The following is a 19,343-nucleotide window of genomic DNA, read 5'->3' as shown; positions in this document are numbered from 1 at the left end:
AGAGCTGGTTCCTTTTTAAAACTACCAAAAATCAAGGCTGGAGAGATGGCTCAGAGGTTAAGAGCACTTGTTGCTCTTGCAGTGGACCACATGGTCGTTTACAACCATCTGTAACTCCACTTCCGGAGTATTCAACACCCTCTTCTGTCTAGGTACCAGGCACATATGTGGTATTCATAGACATGCAAGCAAAACACTTCTACACATAAAATTAAATGACTAAATCTTTAAAATATTCATCCTAATGTAATTAAATAAAATGTGCCTCAAATAAACTCTATTCCATACTATACTGTCCTGTGGCTGGTCCCTTAGAGGGAAGGGATGCCTTGGCGTGGGCCCTCATAGGCACCCCCTCTCCCCCATACCTTACTGCACCTCCACCAAACATATTTCTTCTCTCCTTATGTTTTTATAAAACACACCACCAACTACACAACCTTTACATAGGGGAGGAGAGCTGGCCATCTGAAGAAAGTATAGGTAACTCCAAAAGTCATGTGTTTTGTTATTAAACTGCTTTTGCTATTCCTTCGGGAACTGAATTGGTTTGATTGAACAAACTGCTTGCTCTTCTGGTCGCCAAGAATTTTACTTGGCACCTTCCTTTGGTGTTTTAAAGCTCGATTTGGGCTTATCGTTGAGCCTATCGTTGAGCACGTAACCCTTTGTTTCACGGGACTAATTGCACGCTTAGACATCTTACATCTTATTAAATTTAAAAGAACAGATACTATTTTTACCTGAGCTAAAAGTCCGGTAAGGCACTTTTACAATGAGGCATTTTAAATATCCTGAAAAGTTAAAACACTTGGCTTATGTATTCTGAGTGTAATAGTTATACGAGGGCAATCTATGCCACCATGCTGGTCGTAAATGTGATTTTCCGTCTTCAGTCCAAGAGCATTTAATGCTGGCTACCTCAGTTGGGTTGTAGGGGGATCTTCAGGGAAGGGTGAGGGGTGGGTGGCTCTGGATCCTCAGACCTTAGGGGCGCCGAGCTGACGCGTACTCTGACGACACCTTGGCGCGCCGCTTCCGGTCGTCTGAGAGAGGCAGTGTATGATTTCCCCCTGGGCGGTGCTAGACCTCTCTGCTAGATCTGAATCTGCGGTTGTACCGCCCAAGCGGGCAAGTTTGCCAGCGCTTCCCCTGCACCGGGGACCATGGCCACGGATTCTTGGGCCCTAGCAGTGGACGAGCAGGAAGCCGCGGCTGAGTCGGTGAGTTGTCACCAACCGCTGGAGGACCAGGAGCCAATGCTGGTCAGGGTATCGATGTCTTAGAAGGATACTTCTTAGGTTGCTTGGTACTAGACCGAGGACCCGGGCGGCATGGGGCCTGGACCCAAAGCTGGCTTTGATCACCCAATCCCTTCCACCTTATGTAAACTCAAGTTGGATGCTCGGTTCCTCATCATATTCAGCCACCTGCCTGTCTTCCTGGAATCAGGGCTGATACTTGATTGCACTCACAGACTCAGATGTATCTGTTTTTTCAGTTTCTTGGGCTTAGGGAGGATGTCTTACTCATAATTGTATGACTCTCCCAACATTGTTATTGGTAGTGAATGAGTTACTGGTCTGTCAGTAAATCTTTTGGTTGGCCTAACTTGTTTTCTGAACCTGATACATAATATCAAGATATGAGTTAATAAGTATTTGTAGAATTTAAACATTCCGAGTTCTAGCATAACTTTGAACCTAACTCTTAATATATATGTCTATGAATTTTCTAAGAGTTAGGACCTGTTCATTTCCTCCCTCCCTCCCTCCCTCCCCCCCCTCTAAACTTTGAAAGAGTAAAGGTTTGAACCTAGCACTGTGGTGGAGCACCTCTCATCCTATTTCTTGGAGGTTTATTAGACAGGAGGACTGCCTCAAGTACAAGGCTACCCTGGGCTGCATAGTGATGTTGCTGCAAAACACACACACACACACACACACCAAACACAAAGTAATAAAGATTTATTTGGGCTCAAAGCTTTTATTATAGTATATATACTTTAAAGAGAAATAATGTTTTGGGCTTGTGCATCAAGATGTTATTTTTATTTATATTTTTGGTTTTCGAGGCAGGATTTCTTTGTATAAGAGCCCCAGCTGTTCTGGAACTTTCTTTATAAACTGATCAGGCTGGCCTCAAATTTAAAGGATCCTCCTGTCTCTGCCCCTACCCCACAAAAGCCAGATAAATATAATTTAAAAAATTTAAAGTGCTGGGCATGTTGACATATACTTTTAGTCCCAGCACTTGGAAGGCAGAGACAAACCAAACCAAACATTTTTTTCCCCTCAAGCAGGCTATAGTGGTACAGCCCTGGAATACCAGTACTCAGGAGAAAAGAGGTAGAAGCTCAGGAGTTCCAGTCCTCTCTGAGATATATATAGCAAGTTCCTAGCTCAAGAAAGAAAAAGCTAGGTGTAGTAGAGCACACCTTTGATCCCAACACTTTGGTTCTTTTCAGTTTTGTTTGTTTGTTTTTTGAGACAGGATTTCTCTGTGTAATCCTGGCTGTATTGGAACTTGCTCTGTAGACCAGGCTGGTCTCAAACTCTTGACTCTTGCCTCTACCTCCCAAGTGCTGGGACTAAAAGTATTTAGAACACATTTTGTGAGGGGAAGAGGAAATAACAGATTTATTTGTAATCTCATTTGGAGGGATTCCTTCCTTCTCTTGTGTTAAATATAGTCTCTTCTTTCTCCTTTCCTTCGTTTTTCTAGACACAGGCCTCAAGTAGCCTAAGCTACAAAACCCACACCTGTGATTCAACCAGTGCCTCCCTGCACTGGCGTGGGAGGTGTGGCCACCACACCTAGCTTGGTAGCTCTCTTTAAAATGTCTGTGAATACTAGAATTAGACTGTGCTCCTGGTAGGATACTGGGGAGTGCTTTAGCAGTGGCACAGTGTCCTGGAAGCTTTGCATTTACTGTCAGTTAACGTTCTTGATCCCCAGAATGAATGAAAGGTTTTTACATGTTTATAATATCCTTTCTGCTAATCCCTCTGCTAATTTCCTTTGTCGACTCTCTCCCATATGTTCTCTGCTGCTTGGTAACACTAACGTAGACAGACTATAGGTTTTACTTTAGTTTCCATGAAGACAAATGGGGTTCCTCCATCCGAAGCTAACCTCCCATTCAACAACTTTTTTTTTCCTACCTTCCTAATTTCATTCCCCCTTTCTTTGTTTTTGGACTTAGAGAAAAGACATAGAGAACATGTCTATGGTTTAAGAAATAACCATTTCTTTGTAACTTTTCTTTCTTTTTTTTTTAGATTTATCTACTTTATTTATATGAGTACACTGTAGCTGTCTTCAGACACACCAGAAGGGGGCATTAGATCCCATTACAGATGGTTGTGAGCCACCATGTGGATGCTGGGAATTGAACTCAGGACCCCTGTAAGATCAGTCAGTGCTCTTGACCTCTCTCCAGCCATCTCTCCAACCTAATTTTTTATTCTTTTTACCCTTTACTAGGTGATAGCTGAGTCTTCACTTAATATTTCATGATTAGTCTAACTGATTTGTGCTAGATGCAAATAGAAATAGCCCCTGCTATTAAGATACTTACATTCTCATGGACAGACATAAATCATACCGCTATATTTCTGAATTTATATTGTTAGACAGTCCTGATAATTCTTCCCTGGAGACATTTGTCTGATCTGTTTCTTCTTTTCTAGTCCCACCTCAGCCTGGTGTGGGCAGTTGTAGTTATGCCTGGTGTTGCGTTGCTCCAGAATGTGCCCAGTTAAATGTCAGACTGTAGCACAAGGCAGCTTGAACTGAGGCTGCATGGAGTTGTGGTCTGGTTGGACTTAGCCAGACATAACTAGTCGTTTCGCTGACTCTCTGCCCATGATCGATCCTTCCTGTCCATTTTTGGCTGTCAAAGGAGACTGCAGTTTTCCAATCTTCACATTTCTTTATTTTTTTAGGACATGAGAAAAATGGTAGCTCTGGTGAAATCTCACTGAGAAAATCTTTGTAAATAAAAGTATTAAGGAAGTTAATTACAAATTATAATTCTGCCTAGAAATTGTAATTAGGGCATCTGAGTTTGGGGCTACTGTGTAATTTTTTTTTCTCTACTACTGTATTTATGGGAAATTTTTGTTATTCCTTTTCACCCATTTAGAAGCAAAAGAACCCAGCAGAACAACCTAATGAATCATTCTACTGAGTGCACCTAGGGAGTGGGTCTTGAGAGCAGCTCTTCCTCTCTTAGGAGGCTCTGTTGATTCAAGACTTAGATGTGATTTCCTGACACTTTCTGTTCCCTTCTCATTTAGTTGAGCAACTTGCATCTTAAGGAGGAGAAAATCAAACCAGATGCCAATGGTGAGTAACTAAAGCTAGTTACAGAATAACTATGTAGTATAGTAACTATATAGTACAGTATAAACAAATTATTTTTAATTTGGTATTTCTATTTTTTTAAAATGTTTATTTACTTTACGTATTTGAGTACATGGTAGCTGTTTTCAACACCAGAAGAGAGTGTTGGATCCCATTACAAATGGTTGTAAGCCATCATGTGGTTGCTGGGATTTGAACTCAGAACCTCTAGAAGAGCAGTCAGTGCTCTTAACCTCTGAGCCATCTCTCCAGCCCATATATATTTCTATTAGTCAATAATTTACTACATGGCATTTTTATGGTATTGTGTTCACATTGACACAATTGCAGATGTTTTACTGAGCACAAAGATGCTTTTTAATTAATGCTGTTGTAGTTATCATTCTATATTATTTCAGAAATGTCACTGCTGTGACAGAAGTTTGCAGTTGTTTTTAAAATAGAGTAAGGGGGTCTGGAAATATTCACAGATAGGCAGTGTCTCTAAGCTTTATGGAGAGAGAACTGAATAGTTTTAGAAGTGGCTTGGTTTCCTCAGTTTGTTTTGTTGCAAAAATGTGATCATTTCCTCCCTAGAATTAGAATTGTCTTGGTTGCTAAGTATGGGATAAAATTTTGAATGACATCTCTACTTTGTATCTAATCAAGGTGCTGTTAAGACTAATGCTAATGCAGAGAAGACAGAGGAAGATGAGAAAGGTAACAGTATTCAAGTTATAATGAGGTTCTTTGTTCTAGGAAAAAGGTTATAGAGATCTTATTCATACTTATTTATTAAGATTTTTTTTTTCAGACAAGACTTGTGTATCCCTTGCTGGCCTAGAACTCTATGTAGTTGAACTCTATGGTCCTTTTCTTTCTTCTACCCCAAGTGCTAGGATTGATGACATATGCCACAAGGGGGAGGGGTGTATGTTAAGGGTGTGGGTATATGTGGGGTGTGTGGGTGTGGGTGAGAGTGGGGGTGTTTGGGTTGGGTTGGTGTGGGGGTCTGGATGAGTGTGGGTGTTTGGATGTGTGGGTCTGGGTTTGGGTGTGGGTGTGTGGATGTATGAGTGTGGGTGTTAGTATATGGGTTTGGGTATGGGTGTGTGTGTGAGTAGGCGTTTGGGTGTAGGGGTATGGGTGTGTGTGCATGTGGATGTAGATCAACTATTAACTTTAGGTATCTTCTTCAGTCACTTTCTACCTCTTTTTGCTTTTGAGACGGGGTTTCACTATGTAGTCTTGTCTGGCTTGGAACTTGCTATATACAGGTTGGAACTCATAGATCTGCCTACCTCTGCCCCTGTTTTCTTAGTGCTGAGATTAAAGGTCAATGTCACCATGCCTAGCTTTTTCACCTTTTTTTTTTTTTTTTTTGAGATGGTCTCTCATTGAACTTACAACTCACTAATTGAGCCAGACTGCTAGGGACACTCTTGTCTTCTTGCCAGCATGAAGCTTTACTGTTAGACTCAACCATGGTGATGTTGAATAAGTGTCACGGTACTAAGGTATAAGTTCAGTTTAGTCACTATGTGAAAGAATTGTTGATATATTTCAGAGAAAATTTTCATTTTTTATTATATTTAAAATTTCAAATTTGATGTCTTTGTATTAGAAACTCCAGTACACACATATCGTATTACTTAAAATATCTTTGACTATAACTGTTAATTTATTGACTTTTTTGGGGGGGGGAGACAGGATTTCTCTGTTCTGGAACTCTCTCTCTGTAGGTGGCCTCAAACTCACAGAGATCCGTCTGCTTCTGCCTCCTAAATGCTGGGGTTAAAGGCATGCGCCATTATCACTGGCAAATTCATGAGCTTTTAGAAACCTCTTGTGCTCTCTCTTCCTACAGAGGACAGAGCTGCTCAGTCTTTACTCAACAAGCTGATCAGAAGCAATCTTGTGGATAACACCAACCAAGTGGAAGTCCTGCAGAGGGACCCAAGCTCCCCTCTCTACTCGGTGAAGTCCTTCGAGGAGCTTCGCCTGTGAGTAGTTCTTTCTTGCATTCGTACAGAGATTATGGCCTCTCTACATATGTTTCATACATCATTGTGGTTACCTACATGAGGTTAAGAACATGCATGTAGCTGTGTTGAATGTTATGCAAAGGCATTAGCTGCGCTCTCACAGTGTTTAGGTGTTCTCAGCTATATCCTGTGTTCCTGAGTGAGATGCTGTGTTCCTTGTCTCAGTGACTTTCTTCTTTAATGGCTTTCCAGGAAACCACAGCTTCTCCAGGGAGTCTACGCTATGGGTTTCAACCGCCCTTCCAAGATACAGGAGAACGCATTGCCTTTGATGCTTGCTGAACCGTATGTACTTCAACATAACTACATCTGTCATTTACTATTTTACAAGGTTTTTAAAAATTTAGGCCTATTGCCTTTAATCTCAGATATTTAGGAAGCTGAGGCAGGAGGATGAAAAGTTGAAGGTCTCTTCAAGCTTTAAAGTGAAGTTAAGGCCAGGCCAGCCTCACCAACTTTTAAAAATAATGCATAGCAACTATTTGTATAGCTTTTATAAAAGAATTCATTACACTTACTTTGTGTGGGTGTGTGCACATACATGTATGCACCACGGTATGCGTATGGAGATTAGAGGACATATGGAGGGAGGCAGTTCTTGACTTCTACCATAAGGTTCCCAGGAAATCAAACTCAGGTCATCAGGCTTGGCAGCAAGCACCTTTACCCACTGAGCCATTTTGCCAGTCCCCAGTTATTTTTAACCTGAACATATGTTAGGAAAAGATTAAATGTTCAGTGAATTAGAAAGGATTTTATAGGGAAATGCCCATATACCTACTACCTAGATTCTACCCACTAACATTTTATTCTCCTTCTCACATATCTGTTTACTAATAAATCTTTTTGATGTTTTTGCTTGCTTTTGGTTGAGTGTAAGATTGATTTTAGAGATATTAACAGTGTTGTTTTGAGACAGAATCTCAGTATAGCCCAGCTGGCCACAAATTCTCTTTATGTTGTTGAAGATGACTTTTTTTTAAAGATTTATTTATTTTATGTATGTGAGTACACCATCACTGTCTTTACACATGGGATTCCATTACTGAGGTTGTGAGCCACCATGTGGTTGCTGGGAACTGAACTCAGTCAATGCTCTTAACTGCTGAGCCGTCCCTTAGAGTGGGAGTTACAGGTGTTGTTAGCCTACTGACAAGGCATTGGGAACTGAATTGGTATCCTCTGGAAAATCAGCAAGCATCTGTAAATGCTGAGTCATCTCCAGAGATAACTATTTTGAATTTCTGATCCTACTGACTTCACGTCCCAAGTATTAGGATTATAGGCATCTAAAGTCATGCCAAGTTTATGCAGTGATTGTGTCAAACCTAAGACTTCCTGCAAGTTAGGTGAACAGGCTGCCAACTAAAACACATCCCCAGCTTCTTAAATTCCTGATCTCTGCTTAGGATGAACAGACACTTCCCTGGTCTTGACTTGTATTTTATCAAGTTTTCTTTCTTTTTTTTTTTTTTTTAAAGTTTTGTTTGGGGTTTTTTGTTTGTTTGTTTGTCTATTCCTGTATTAATTAGCAAAGTAATGGGTTTTATTATGACATTTTTATACATGCATTTAATGTAGCTTGATATATTTATACACACACACAGAAACACAAACCTATCTTTTGTTTATGTCTGAAAGCCTTTTGTTTGTTATCCATTTCTTTGACTGCATCTTGAGTATGTTAGGGCCTTCATCTTTCTACCTTTAAGGAATTGAACTTCGTTCTTGCCATCCTTTTTGCAGACCTTGCCACTTGAACCCTTGGTCTTGTGTTTTAAGGTATTTTATGCTAGTTAAACTTTGTAAGTCAAGTGCTTGTTTGAGAGTTTCAGGTTGATGACGTCTGGGTCTTTATAGGAAGGAAAGGAGATAGTTACCATAATATGTGGGTATGATTGTTTGGGGCAAATTATAGCTAGTACAGATGTCCTAAGATGACAGCAACATTGTTGACTATTGTGGTTTGAGATGACGGAGATTGGGAAAGAGAGAAAAAGATGTGAGCTAAGAGATACCAGGGAGACAGATCAGGTCGAACCTTAACAGACATTAAAAGATATCAATGAGGAACTGGAGAGAGATGGCTCATTTGATAAAGTTTGCTGTTCATGTATGCGGACCTGAGTTTGGATTCTTAACATAATCATAAAAAGCTAGGTGTAGCAGTTACCAATGCTTGTGTTCTGTCTTCATGCTTATAGGGGCAAAGGCAGAGGAATCCATGGGAGTTGCTGATCAGTTTAGCCAAATAAGAGTTCCAGGTTTAATGAAAGACACTGTCTTAAAAAATAAAAATGGAAAGCTACTGAGGAAGATAATCTATGCTAGTTAGTTTTTTTGTGAACTTCATTAGGTCATCTGGGAAAAGGGTCCATCAGCCAGGCCTTTGGGCAAGTCTGAGGGAACTTATTTTAATTAATGATTGATGTGAGAGAGCCCAGCCTAATGGGCAGTACCACCCCTGGGCAAGTGATTCTGTATTTTATAAAGAAGTAAAGCTAGCCAGACAGCAGTCGCACGCGCCTTTACTCTCATCACGCAGGAGGCAGAGGTAGGCAGATCTTCGTGAGTTTAAGTCTAGCTTTGTCTACAGCCAGAGCTACACAGTGAAACCCTGCTTCAAAGGGAAAAAAGCCAAGAAGGAGCTGAATAAGCCATGGAGAACAAGGCAGTAAGCAGCACCCTTCAGTGTGTGCTTCAGTCCTACGTCCAGGTCTTGACTTCCATTATGATCTGTGACCTGGGAAACTAAGCCAAATAAATCCTTCATTTCTCAAGCTGCTTTTAGCTATGGTCTTTACCACAGCAGTAGAAAGCAAACTAGGAAAATACCTGATGTCAGCTTCTGCGCTTCCTATGCACATATGTGTGAACACATAGATATGGGCACATACTAATGTATAGGTAAAGATAAATACGTACAAATCCCACACATCTCTGTGTTACTCTGCATGCGTGAAGCTATCACGCAGAACTCTGCTACAGAATCTGAGGTCTTCTTTTTTAGATGAAATTTTAAAACTCATTTTTAAAAAACCATTTTAAGTTTTATTAACTTTTATTTCTTAAAAACTTTAAAAATTTTCTGTGAAAGCGTTGCCTGCATGAGTGTATCTCCTGCATACCTGATGTTCAAGGATGTTAGAAGAAAGTATCAGATTCCCCTGGAACTGGAGTTGCAAACAATTGTGAATCACCATGTAGATGTTAAGAATCAAATCCAGAACCTGGGCAAGGGAAATGAGTGTTCTTAACCACTGAGCCATCTTTCCAGCCCTTTGCAAACTTGTTTGATAGTTGTCTAGTTAGAGTTTCTATTACTGTGATGAAACTCTGTGGTAATGGTAACTCTTATGAAGGACAGCATTTACTTGGGGCTGGCTAGCAGTTTAGAGGTTTAGTCCATTATCATCGTGACACGAACCATGGTATAGCATGCAGGCAGACATGGAGAACAGAGAGAGGGAGAGACAGACAGATAGACAGACATTGGGCCTGGCTTGAGCTTCTGAGACCTCAAAGGCCACCCCCAGAGATACACTTCCACCAATGCCACACCTCCTAATGGTGCCCCTGTGGGACTATGGGAGCCATCTTCATTCAAACTACAGCGATGGTGAAGCTCCTAAACATTTTCTTTTTTTCATGCAGCCCACAGAACCTAATTGCCCAATCTCAGTCTGGTACTGGTAAAACAGCTGCCTTTGTATTGGCCATGCTCAGCCAAGTAGAGCCTGCAAACAAGTATCCCCAGGTAAGGACTTGGGAATTTGGGTTTCCTATCAACAGCCTAAAGGGGATAATACTGTTTCTGGACTAAAAGCTAGGCTGTGGGTAGTCAAGGTTATTACCCTTGTAATTCCAGTAAAGGGTAGGCAGAGGCAGGAGAGTTGGAGGGTACCATAAGCTACATAGTGAGTTCCAGATTAGCTTGGGATACAGAGTGAGACCCTTTATTTCTTTCTCTCTTTCTTTCTCTCTCTTTCTTTCTTTTCTTTTCTTTTTGAATGGTCAGTCCTGAAATGTATACATGCAAGTAATTGGACTGAACAGGTTTAGGAACATACAGACATGCACACACACATACACAAACACACACATACACGCACACCCACATAAACATCAACAGTTAAAAAGAAAAAGGCAATAACTTTGAAAGGAAGCAGGGGTGGGGGAATGAGGGAAAGTTTGGAGGGAGGAAATAGACGAGGGAAATGAAAAAGTATAATCTCAAAAGATAAAAGAATAAAATAAAGTATTGAAAGAACTTTCTGAAAAACAAATGTTATGCAGTGAAATTAGCCAAAACCAAAGTCAATGAATTTTCAATGAATTTTTATGTAATTAGAAAATTAGAAAAATCATTCTGAAGCATGAATCTCTTTACTGGATTTCCTTATTTTATGCTGTCTGTATATCACATGTGTATATACAGGTGTGTGCTTGGTGCCTGCAGAAGCCAGAATGCGGCATCATATTCCTTGGAACTGGAGTTAGAGATGGTTGGTTGTGAGCCACAATGTGGGTGCTGGGGATAAAACTTGGGTCCTTAATACTTTCATTAGCATATTATTTGTTGTTTTATTTTGAGACAGGGCCTCAAAAATCCCTGACTGTCCTAAAAGACCAAGTTGTTCTTGAACTCACAGAAATCCACCTGCCTCTGCTTCCTGACTGCTGGGATAATGCGTGTGCCACAGACACACACAGCATCTGTCAGTTTTACTTTTATACCTTTATCTACCACACACAGGGAAGAAAATTCATGATAGAGTTAAAACGAGACAGACAGTTAGCCTTATACTCTCTTACATGGCTTATGTGTTCTTTACTTGGACTGTCCTTCCATTATCAAATATTTACCTTCCTACATGTTATACTATATGCACATATATATGTTTGCCTACACGAACGCGTGTGCGTGCGCACACACATACATTATAGACTAGAATTCCCACTCCATTCATTTTTCTGAAACTTTTAAATAGCATTTCATTTCATATTTTTGTGTTATGTTCATCTTTAAATAAACTAAAGAAATTTTATCATTTTATGAAGGGTCTCCCTCTTTTTTCTCTTTTAAGGTCAGTCTCTGTAGTTCAAGGTCTACTGAAACTTACTGTATAATTCAGACTGACCATAAATGTACATCAGTCCTCCTGAGTCTTTCCTGTGCTGGGAATATAAACGTTTTATATAAAACAGAACTCAGGTTGAACAACAGTAGAGTGGCTAATCCTTCAGGGACAACACAAAGTTTACTGTACTACCTGTGGTGTGCAGGTCCTAGAGTATGGCTAAGAAGCTTGGCGCTTTTACTTATATGAAAAACTACATTTATTCTCATAGGTTTGAACATTATGACAACTGTCGGACATGGTAGTACATGCCTATAGTCTGAATTTGAGAGGCTGAGACAAGTTGAGCTTGAACTTAACGCTAACCTGGGCTACATAGTCATCTGAAGGCCAGATTGGTCTATGTATGTAACAAGACCTTGCCCCAAAAAAGAGGAGAAAGTTCTGAAAAAGTGAAAAAGAAGCTAATCTTCAGCTAGGTGGTAACACCTTTAATCCTAGCACTTGGAAGGCAGAGGAAGAGGTTCTCTGATTTTGAGGATAGACTGTACTAACAAGCAAATTCTAGAACATCCAGGCTACATTGAGAGACTTGGTCTTGAAAAACAGCTACCTCCCCCCAAATATTCCTTAACTAGAATTTGAGAATCTTCATCATGAATATGAGGAGAGTTAGAATCCCCTGTGAGGTCTGTAGGGTTTCTGATAGAGTTTAACTGAGGAAAGGAAACCAGCATTGAATGTGCATGGCATCATCCCACACTAAATTAAAGGGAGTGGTGGGTGCTGTGTGGAGGGGAGTCACTGGCATTTGTCTTTCTCTGCTTCCTGACTACAAGTGCAGTGTGTGCAGATGCTTTATACTTTTACAGTTACAATTGACTCAGCTTGATGGACCCTGTCCACCCAAAACTCCAGCCTTTCTTTCCCGAAGTTGCAGGTGCTGTCCCAGAAACAGAACAGCATGTAGCTAGTACAGTCGCACCCAGGGAGGTTTTTGCTCCAGAGGCCAGCGTCTGCTCTCCTCTGCTCTTCTCTTCTTTTCTTCCTTCAGACTGGTTCTTATTATGTAACCTTAGCTGTCCTAGAACTCCATATGTAGAACAATCTGGCATTGAATTCAAGAGATCAGCCTGCCTTTTGCCTCCTAAGTACTAGGCTTGATGGTGTTTTTACAGTGCCTAGCTGACAGTCCCTGCTTTTAAGTGTCTTTAACCAGCCATAGTCTGACACTTAATAATTCTAGCGTATGACTCTGCAGTTTATAAGTGAAGGTGTGGCTAGAGAGATGGCTCAGCAGTTAAGAATACTAGCTGCTTTTCCAGAGGACCCAGGTTTGATTCCCAGAGAGATGGCTCAGCAGTTAAGAATACTAGCTGCTATTCCAGAGGACCCAGGTTTGATTCCCAGCAACCACATGGCAGGTTATGACTGTGATTCCAGTTCAAGGGAGTCTGACACCTTCACACAGACATATATGAAGGCAAAATATGAATGCACATAAATATAATTTTTATAAAGGAAGTTCTGTATACTACGTATCTGTTTTCCTTTGGCCTCAGATGAATAAGCATGTTCTTAGGCGGATTGCCCTTAGCCAAACAGTTGTCAAGAGCTCTCAACTGTACTCTGTTTATTCCTCCAGTGTCTCTGCCTGTCCCCAACCTATGAGCTGGCTCTGCAAACAGGAAAAGTGATTGAGCAGATGGGCAAGTTTTACCCTGAACTGAAGTTAGCTTACGCTGTTCGAGGCAACAAATGTGAGTAGAGGTATGGGGGCCTAGATCATAAATAAATTTAACAACTTTATTTCTGAAAAATTTCAAACCATAATGAATACATGTATACTCCCTACCTAGGTTCAAAAACTTAACATCTGCCACATTTTCTTTATTGATTTGTTTGTATGTTTTTGTTAAATGTTTAAAAGTAAACTGTAGGGCAGGGAGAAATGGCTCAGGGTTAAGAATACTGGCTATTCTTCCACAGGTCCTGATACTGGTCAATTCTCAGTATCCATGTGGTGGCTCACAGCCATCTGTAATGAGATCTGGTATCCTCTGGTGTGCAGGTAGAACATTGTATGCATAAAAATCTTTTTGAAAAAAGTAAATTGCTTTATTGTAATTCACTCTTCTTAATCTTTTAGTAAGCACTTTATATGGACATTATATAATCATAACGCCCTTGTTACAACCAAATGATTAACAGTTTCCTAGAAAATTAACATTTACTTTACCCTTGCCCATTTGTACCTAAAACGTTCTTTAGTTTGCTGAAGTCTAGGTTGGTCTTGCCCTCACAATCCTGTCTCAGCCTCCTGTGTGCTCTTGGTTATTGACATCCATTATCATTTCTGGCTCTTTTTTTTTTTTAATAATTTATCTTTATTTTATGTGCATTAGTGTCTTGCTTACACGTATGTCTGTGTGAGGGTGTCAGATCTTGGAGTTACAGACAGTTGTGAGTTGCTGTGTGGGTGCTTAGAACTGAACTTTGATCCTCTGGAAGAGCAGTCTGTGCTCTTAACTGTTAAGCCATCTCTCCAGCCCTTCTGACTTCTTTTAAAAAATATTTTTATCATTCTTTGTTAAATCTTTATCATATAATTTCAGTAATTCACAGAGGGGTGGTAGCACACATTAATTTAGTGGCAGCACTTGGGAGGCAGAGGCAGGCAGATCTCTGAGTTTGAGGTCAGCCTGATCTACATAGAAAGTTCCAGGATAGCCAGGGCTACATGGAGAAACCCTGACTGGAAAAAAAAACAAAAAACAAAACAATAAAAATTTTAGAATAATTTCATTAATTCTAAATTTGATTAACTATGTACGCATTAGATATGGTGGTATCCTAAAATTTTCCTAAAATATTAACAGAAAATCATTAGTATTAAATACAAAGTAGCTTTGAAATATCTAGCTTTGTCTTTGGAATACCTGAAGAAAATGTATCTTTTCCACAGTGGAAAGAGGTCAGAAGGTCAGTGAGCAGATTGTCATTGGTACCCCCGGGACCGTCCTGGACTGGTGCTCCAAGCTGAAGTTCATTGACCCCAAGAAGATCAAGGTATTTGTTCTGGACGAAGCTGATGTGATGATAGCAACTCAGGGCCACCAAGACCAGAGCATCCGCATCCAGAGGTAGGAACTAGAACCAGGGGAACTTGCCAGAACTCCGCTTGCATCTTTGGGATCTTTGCTCTGCTCTGTGCAGCTGCATTGGTCTGGTGGGCCATTTCCACAGCGGCTGTAGCCATGCTCCCAGCATGGGTTGTAAAGAGACACCTGGGACCCTCACTCAGCCCCAGTGCCATGCTGGGTCTGCTCCTCCCCCAGGATGCTCTCTACCCACCTCAGGGCTCTCTACCCAATTCAGCCTGCTGGGGCTACTGCCCACTCAGGATGGGGAGGCTGAGCTTGTGTTCCTTCTGACTATAAAGCGTGTGCCTCCACTTGCAGGATGCTACCCAGAAACTGCCAGATGCTGCTTTTCTCTGCCACCTTTGAGGACTCAGTGTGGAAGTTTGCCCAGAAGGTGGTCCCAGACCCCAACATCATCAAGCTGAAGCGTGAAGAGGAGACTTTGGACACCATCAAACAGTATTATGTCCTTTGCAATAACAGAGAGGAGAAGTTCCAGGCCCTGTGCAACCTGTATGGGGCCATCACCATCGCCCAAGCCATGATCTTCTGTCATGTGAGTAGTTGTCCTGGGCTTTCTCTGTGCACTGCTTTTCCCTGCTGTTTTTAGGTTTATGAGTTGCTACCACCTGGGAGAGGTAGCCATATCTACCACCTGAGGAGGTAGATTCCACTCTATACACAGCAGTAAAGGGAAATCACTATCTATATCCACTGCCTAGGCAATAGTCTCCTTGGGTTTTTGAATTTAAAAACAGTTTGGTTGGTTATGCTTAGAGATTCGTGTAAAAAAGAAATTCCCTAATACTGAACTGTCATTGTAGCTCAGTGGTAGCATGTTTGAGTAGCAGACATGGTCCTTGGGTTTTCATACTCAGCGCCACAAAATCAAACAAAAAATCCACTGGTAATTTGAACTCACAGAAATCCTTATGCCTCTGCCTCTCTGCCTCTGCCTCATGGCAGAATGAAAGCACATGCCACCATGCCCAGTTTATACAATTTAAGAACTTGTATTTTTATTTATTTTTATTTATGTGTATGTGCCTTTGTGCATATATATGAAAAGCAGGAGAGGCTTTAGATCCCAGTGTTGCAGGTGGTTGTGAGCCCCCGTCATGGGTGCTGGGAACTGAACACTGGTCCTGTAAAAGAGCAGCCAGTGCTCTCAACTACTGAGCCATCTCTCCAGCCTTGGATACAATTCTTTTTTCTGATAAAATAGTTTTAGAAATTATCATTACTATTATTACTATTGTTATATTGTGTGTATGTGATAAATGTATGAGTGTATGCATGGAATTCAGTGGGTGACTGATGACCTGAGTTTACTTTCTAGACCCTATATGTTGTCTGTGTACAACATGCCATGAACATGTGGATACATACACACATACTAATAAATGAATGTAAAACTAAAAATAAGTAAGCTGTTAGGCTAGCTCTGAGATGACCCGTTGCATAAAGGTGCTTGCTCCCAAGCATCACTCCCTGAATTTAATTCCCAGGACCAACATGATGGGATGTGAGAAATTAATTCTGAAGTTATCATCTGACCTCATGTGCTCAGCATGTTCATGTTACCCTGCCAGTCAAACACTACATAAATTAATTAAAAAAAAATAAAAAAATATGGCCAGGCATGGTGTTGTACACCTTTAAATCACAGCAGAATGTATGTGAGTTCAAGGTCAGCCATGGATACATAATGAGACCTTATCTAATAAGTAAATAAATAGTATGTCTGTGCATTCGTGGGAACAGCACTGAGAGGTGGTTAGTCTCATAGTATGGGTTCTTCATCTTGTACTTTGTCACTGTGGTAGGGTCTTTCCTGCTGTTTGCTGCTGTGCTGTGTACTTCAAGCTCACTAGCCTTTAAGCATGTGCATCAGACTCTTAATATGGGCTCCAGGGATCTGAGCTCAAGTTGTCAAGATTGTACCAATAGGCCCTTTAAATATCCTGAGCCATTTCCTAGACATGCCATACTTTTTCAGACATTTAAAAAATTTTATTTATTTTATATATTTGAGTACTCTGCATACATACCTGCATTCCAGAAAGCATTATCAGATCATGTTATAGATGGTTGTGAGGCACCATGTGGGTGCTGGGAATTGAACTCAGGACATCAGGAAGAACAGCCAGTGTTCTTAACCACTGAGCCATCTCTCCAGCTCCACCTTTTTTTTTTTTAAAGACTATTTTATTTTTTTAAAGGTTTATTTACTTATTTTATGTATATGAGTACACTTTCCCTTTCTTCAGACACACCAAAAGAAGGCATCAGATCCCATTACAGATGGTTGTGAGCCACCATGTGGTTGCTGGGAACTGAACTCAGGACCTCTGGAAAAGCATTCGATGCTCTTAGCTGCTGAGCCATCTCTACTGTACATTCAAGATATGCACTGTTAAGAAATGAAGATAGTTGGTCTTACATGGAAAAGTAACAACCACTAAGCAATTCATCCAAATGACTAATACAACCAAAATTCCAAGTGAGATGACATTTAAAGGAGTTTTTTTTATTCATTTATTTTTTATTTGGTGGTATGTATATGCGCTTATGTGTACAGGTGCACTTGCAGGTTAGAGGCATCTGATCCCTCCAGCTGCAGTTATAAGTAGTTGTTAGCTGCCTGATGTAAGTGTTGGGAACTGAACTCGGGTCCTCTGCAAGAGCACTATGTGGTGTTAATTACTAAAATGTCTCTGCAGCCCAGGGCCAACATTTTTAAATGTTTTTTTATTTGAGAAATTCATATATGCATATGGTGTATTTGGAATATATTCATGTCCCACTACTTCCCACCAAGGCCTTCTCCTGACTCCCTACCCAGGTCGGTCGGTCGGTCTCCACCCCCCACCCAATTAGTGCTGCTTGTATATTAATGGTGTACCACCATCCAGTGGAGTATGGTCAACTTACACGGATCATGTCCTTAAGGAAACACTCCACTCCTCCCTTCTACAGCTGCCAGTTATCAACAGCTCCTCAGCAAGGGATGGTGGCTCCTGTAAACCTGCTTCCAGCATTCCAGAATGTTGACATGCTTGATCTTGTATAGGTCTTGTTCAGGCAGCTACAGCTGCTCTGAGGTCATGACTGCAGTAGTCCTCTCATGTCCAGGAGACACTGTTTCACTCTAGTTATGCCCCCCCTCTTGGTCTTGATGTTCCACATTACCCCAGACCCCCATGTGAGAAAGTTTAAGCCTGAACAGCCTGCTGAATTCATTAGAGTCTTCACATTTCATAATGGCAACAACCACATTTTTGTGGATATCTTTGTTTCTGTTTTTGTTTTTGTTTTACAGGTCTCTTCATTAAAAACAATTCTTTTCACTCCAGACCCGCAAAACAGCTAGCTGGCTGGCAGCAGAGCTCTCCAAAGAGGGCCACCAGGTGGCCCTGCTGAGTGGAGAGATGATGGTGGAGCAGAGGGCTGCCGTGATTGAGCGCTTCCGAGAAGGCAAAGAGAAGGTCCTGGTGACCACCAACGTGTGTGCCCGTGGTGAGCAGAGACTGGCCCCCTTCACCAGGCCGGGGGACCCAGGCCTGTGAGCAAGAAAAGCTCTGTGTCCATGGTCTCATGGAGGTGGGAGGGTTTGAGGGACGTTCCTTCCTAGGAGAAGCTGATTGGTTCCCTTTGTCCCTTTGGGTGGAAGGGAAGCTGTAGTCCTGCCTTGGTGGAAAGGTTTCCAGATGCTCCCTGACTTGTGGAGTTGTGTCCTTCTCAGCTATTGCCTGCTCTTTAGTGGCTACATGTCAGATGTGACCTGTCCCAGCTGTGTGTCCAGTGCAAGTGCATGTGTGGCTCATGGTGCCCCCTTGTCTGCTGCCTGCCTCCCTCCAACCCTTTGTACAGGTATCGACGTTGAACAAGTGTCCGTGGTCATCAATTTTGACCTTCCTGTGGACAAGGACGGGAACCCAGACAATGAGACCTACCTGCACCGCATTGGGCGCACAGGCCGCTTTGGCAAGAGGGGTCTGGCAGTAAACATGGTTGACAGCAAGCACAGCATGAATATCCTCAACAGAATCCAGGAGCATTTTAGTAAGTCCCTGAGCTGGCTCTGGCTGGATCTCTTTTTCAGAGGGGGATGTTGGAGAGGGGAAGTTTCCTTGGTCCCTGAGGTGGTGGGCTCTGCCCCTGTATATTCAGGGCTCAGGGACTGGAATGTCAGTGCCCTGGGACCAGTCTGGGAGAACCTGACTCTCTGGGAAGTTGGTATCAGTGACCAGAGCCCTGGTGCTATGTGCACCAGGAAACCTACCGTATGCCTAGAGGAAGCATCACTGTCCCATGAGGAGGTGCCTCCCCAGACTGCCATGCTGTCCTAAGTGACTTGTGTTGCATTTCCACAGTAGCTCATGGCAGTCTTCCGATCTTTCCTTTTTCCCCTCAGATAAGAAGATAGAAAGATTGGACACAGACGATTTGGATGAGATCGAGAAAATAGCCAACTGAGAAGCTTCTCCATGGGCAGCGCCACCCTCAGTGCTCCCTGCCTGGGAATCTAGTGTTTTCATGGCATAGACCTTGACAGGCACCTCAAAGACCAAGGTCTGAGTAGAGACTACCTACCTCATTCGGAATTACGTTTGGACTTGACAAAAATTTGTGCAAATGATGGGGGATGGTAGAAAATTTGTTTATACAACTTCGGAAGATTAGGCATGAATATACAGAAATTTACCTTTTACAAGTCCTGTCCT

At 41.7% G+C, this 19,343-nt stretch overlaps 1 protein-coding gene across 1 annotated transcript; it reads left to right on the top strand.

The window, feature by feature from the left end:
• Window positions 1-1,094: 1,094 nt before the first annotated feature.
• On the top strand, window positions 1,095-19,343 carry LOC308435956 (ATP-dependent RNA helicase DDX19B). The gene is made up of 12 exons (XM_080936683.1): window positions 1,095-1,223; window positions 4,302-4,350; window positions 5,017-5,067; window positions 6,215-6,350; window positions 6,585-6,677; window positions 10,047-10,149; window positions 13,119-13,233; window positions 14,439-14,616; window positions 14,935-15,172; window positions 17,973-18,135; window positions 18,490-18,681; window positions 19,034-19,343. Exons 1-12 carry the CDS (start codon window positions 1,167-1,169, stop codon window positions 19,093-19,095), a joined length of 1,437 nt encoding a protein of 478 aa, XP_080792809.1. The 5' UTR covers window positions 1,095-1,166; the 3' UTR covers window positions 19,096-19,343.

Source organism: Micromys minutus (assembly GCF_963924665.1).
Source record: "Micromys minutus genome assembly, chromosome: 24".
In the NCBI taxonomy this organism is placed as follows: Eukaryota; Metazoa; Chordata; class Mammalia; order Rodentia; family Muridae; genus Micromys; species Micromys minutus.
This window is presented reverse-complemented; position numbering and strand designations above follow the sequence as displayed.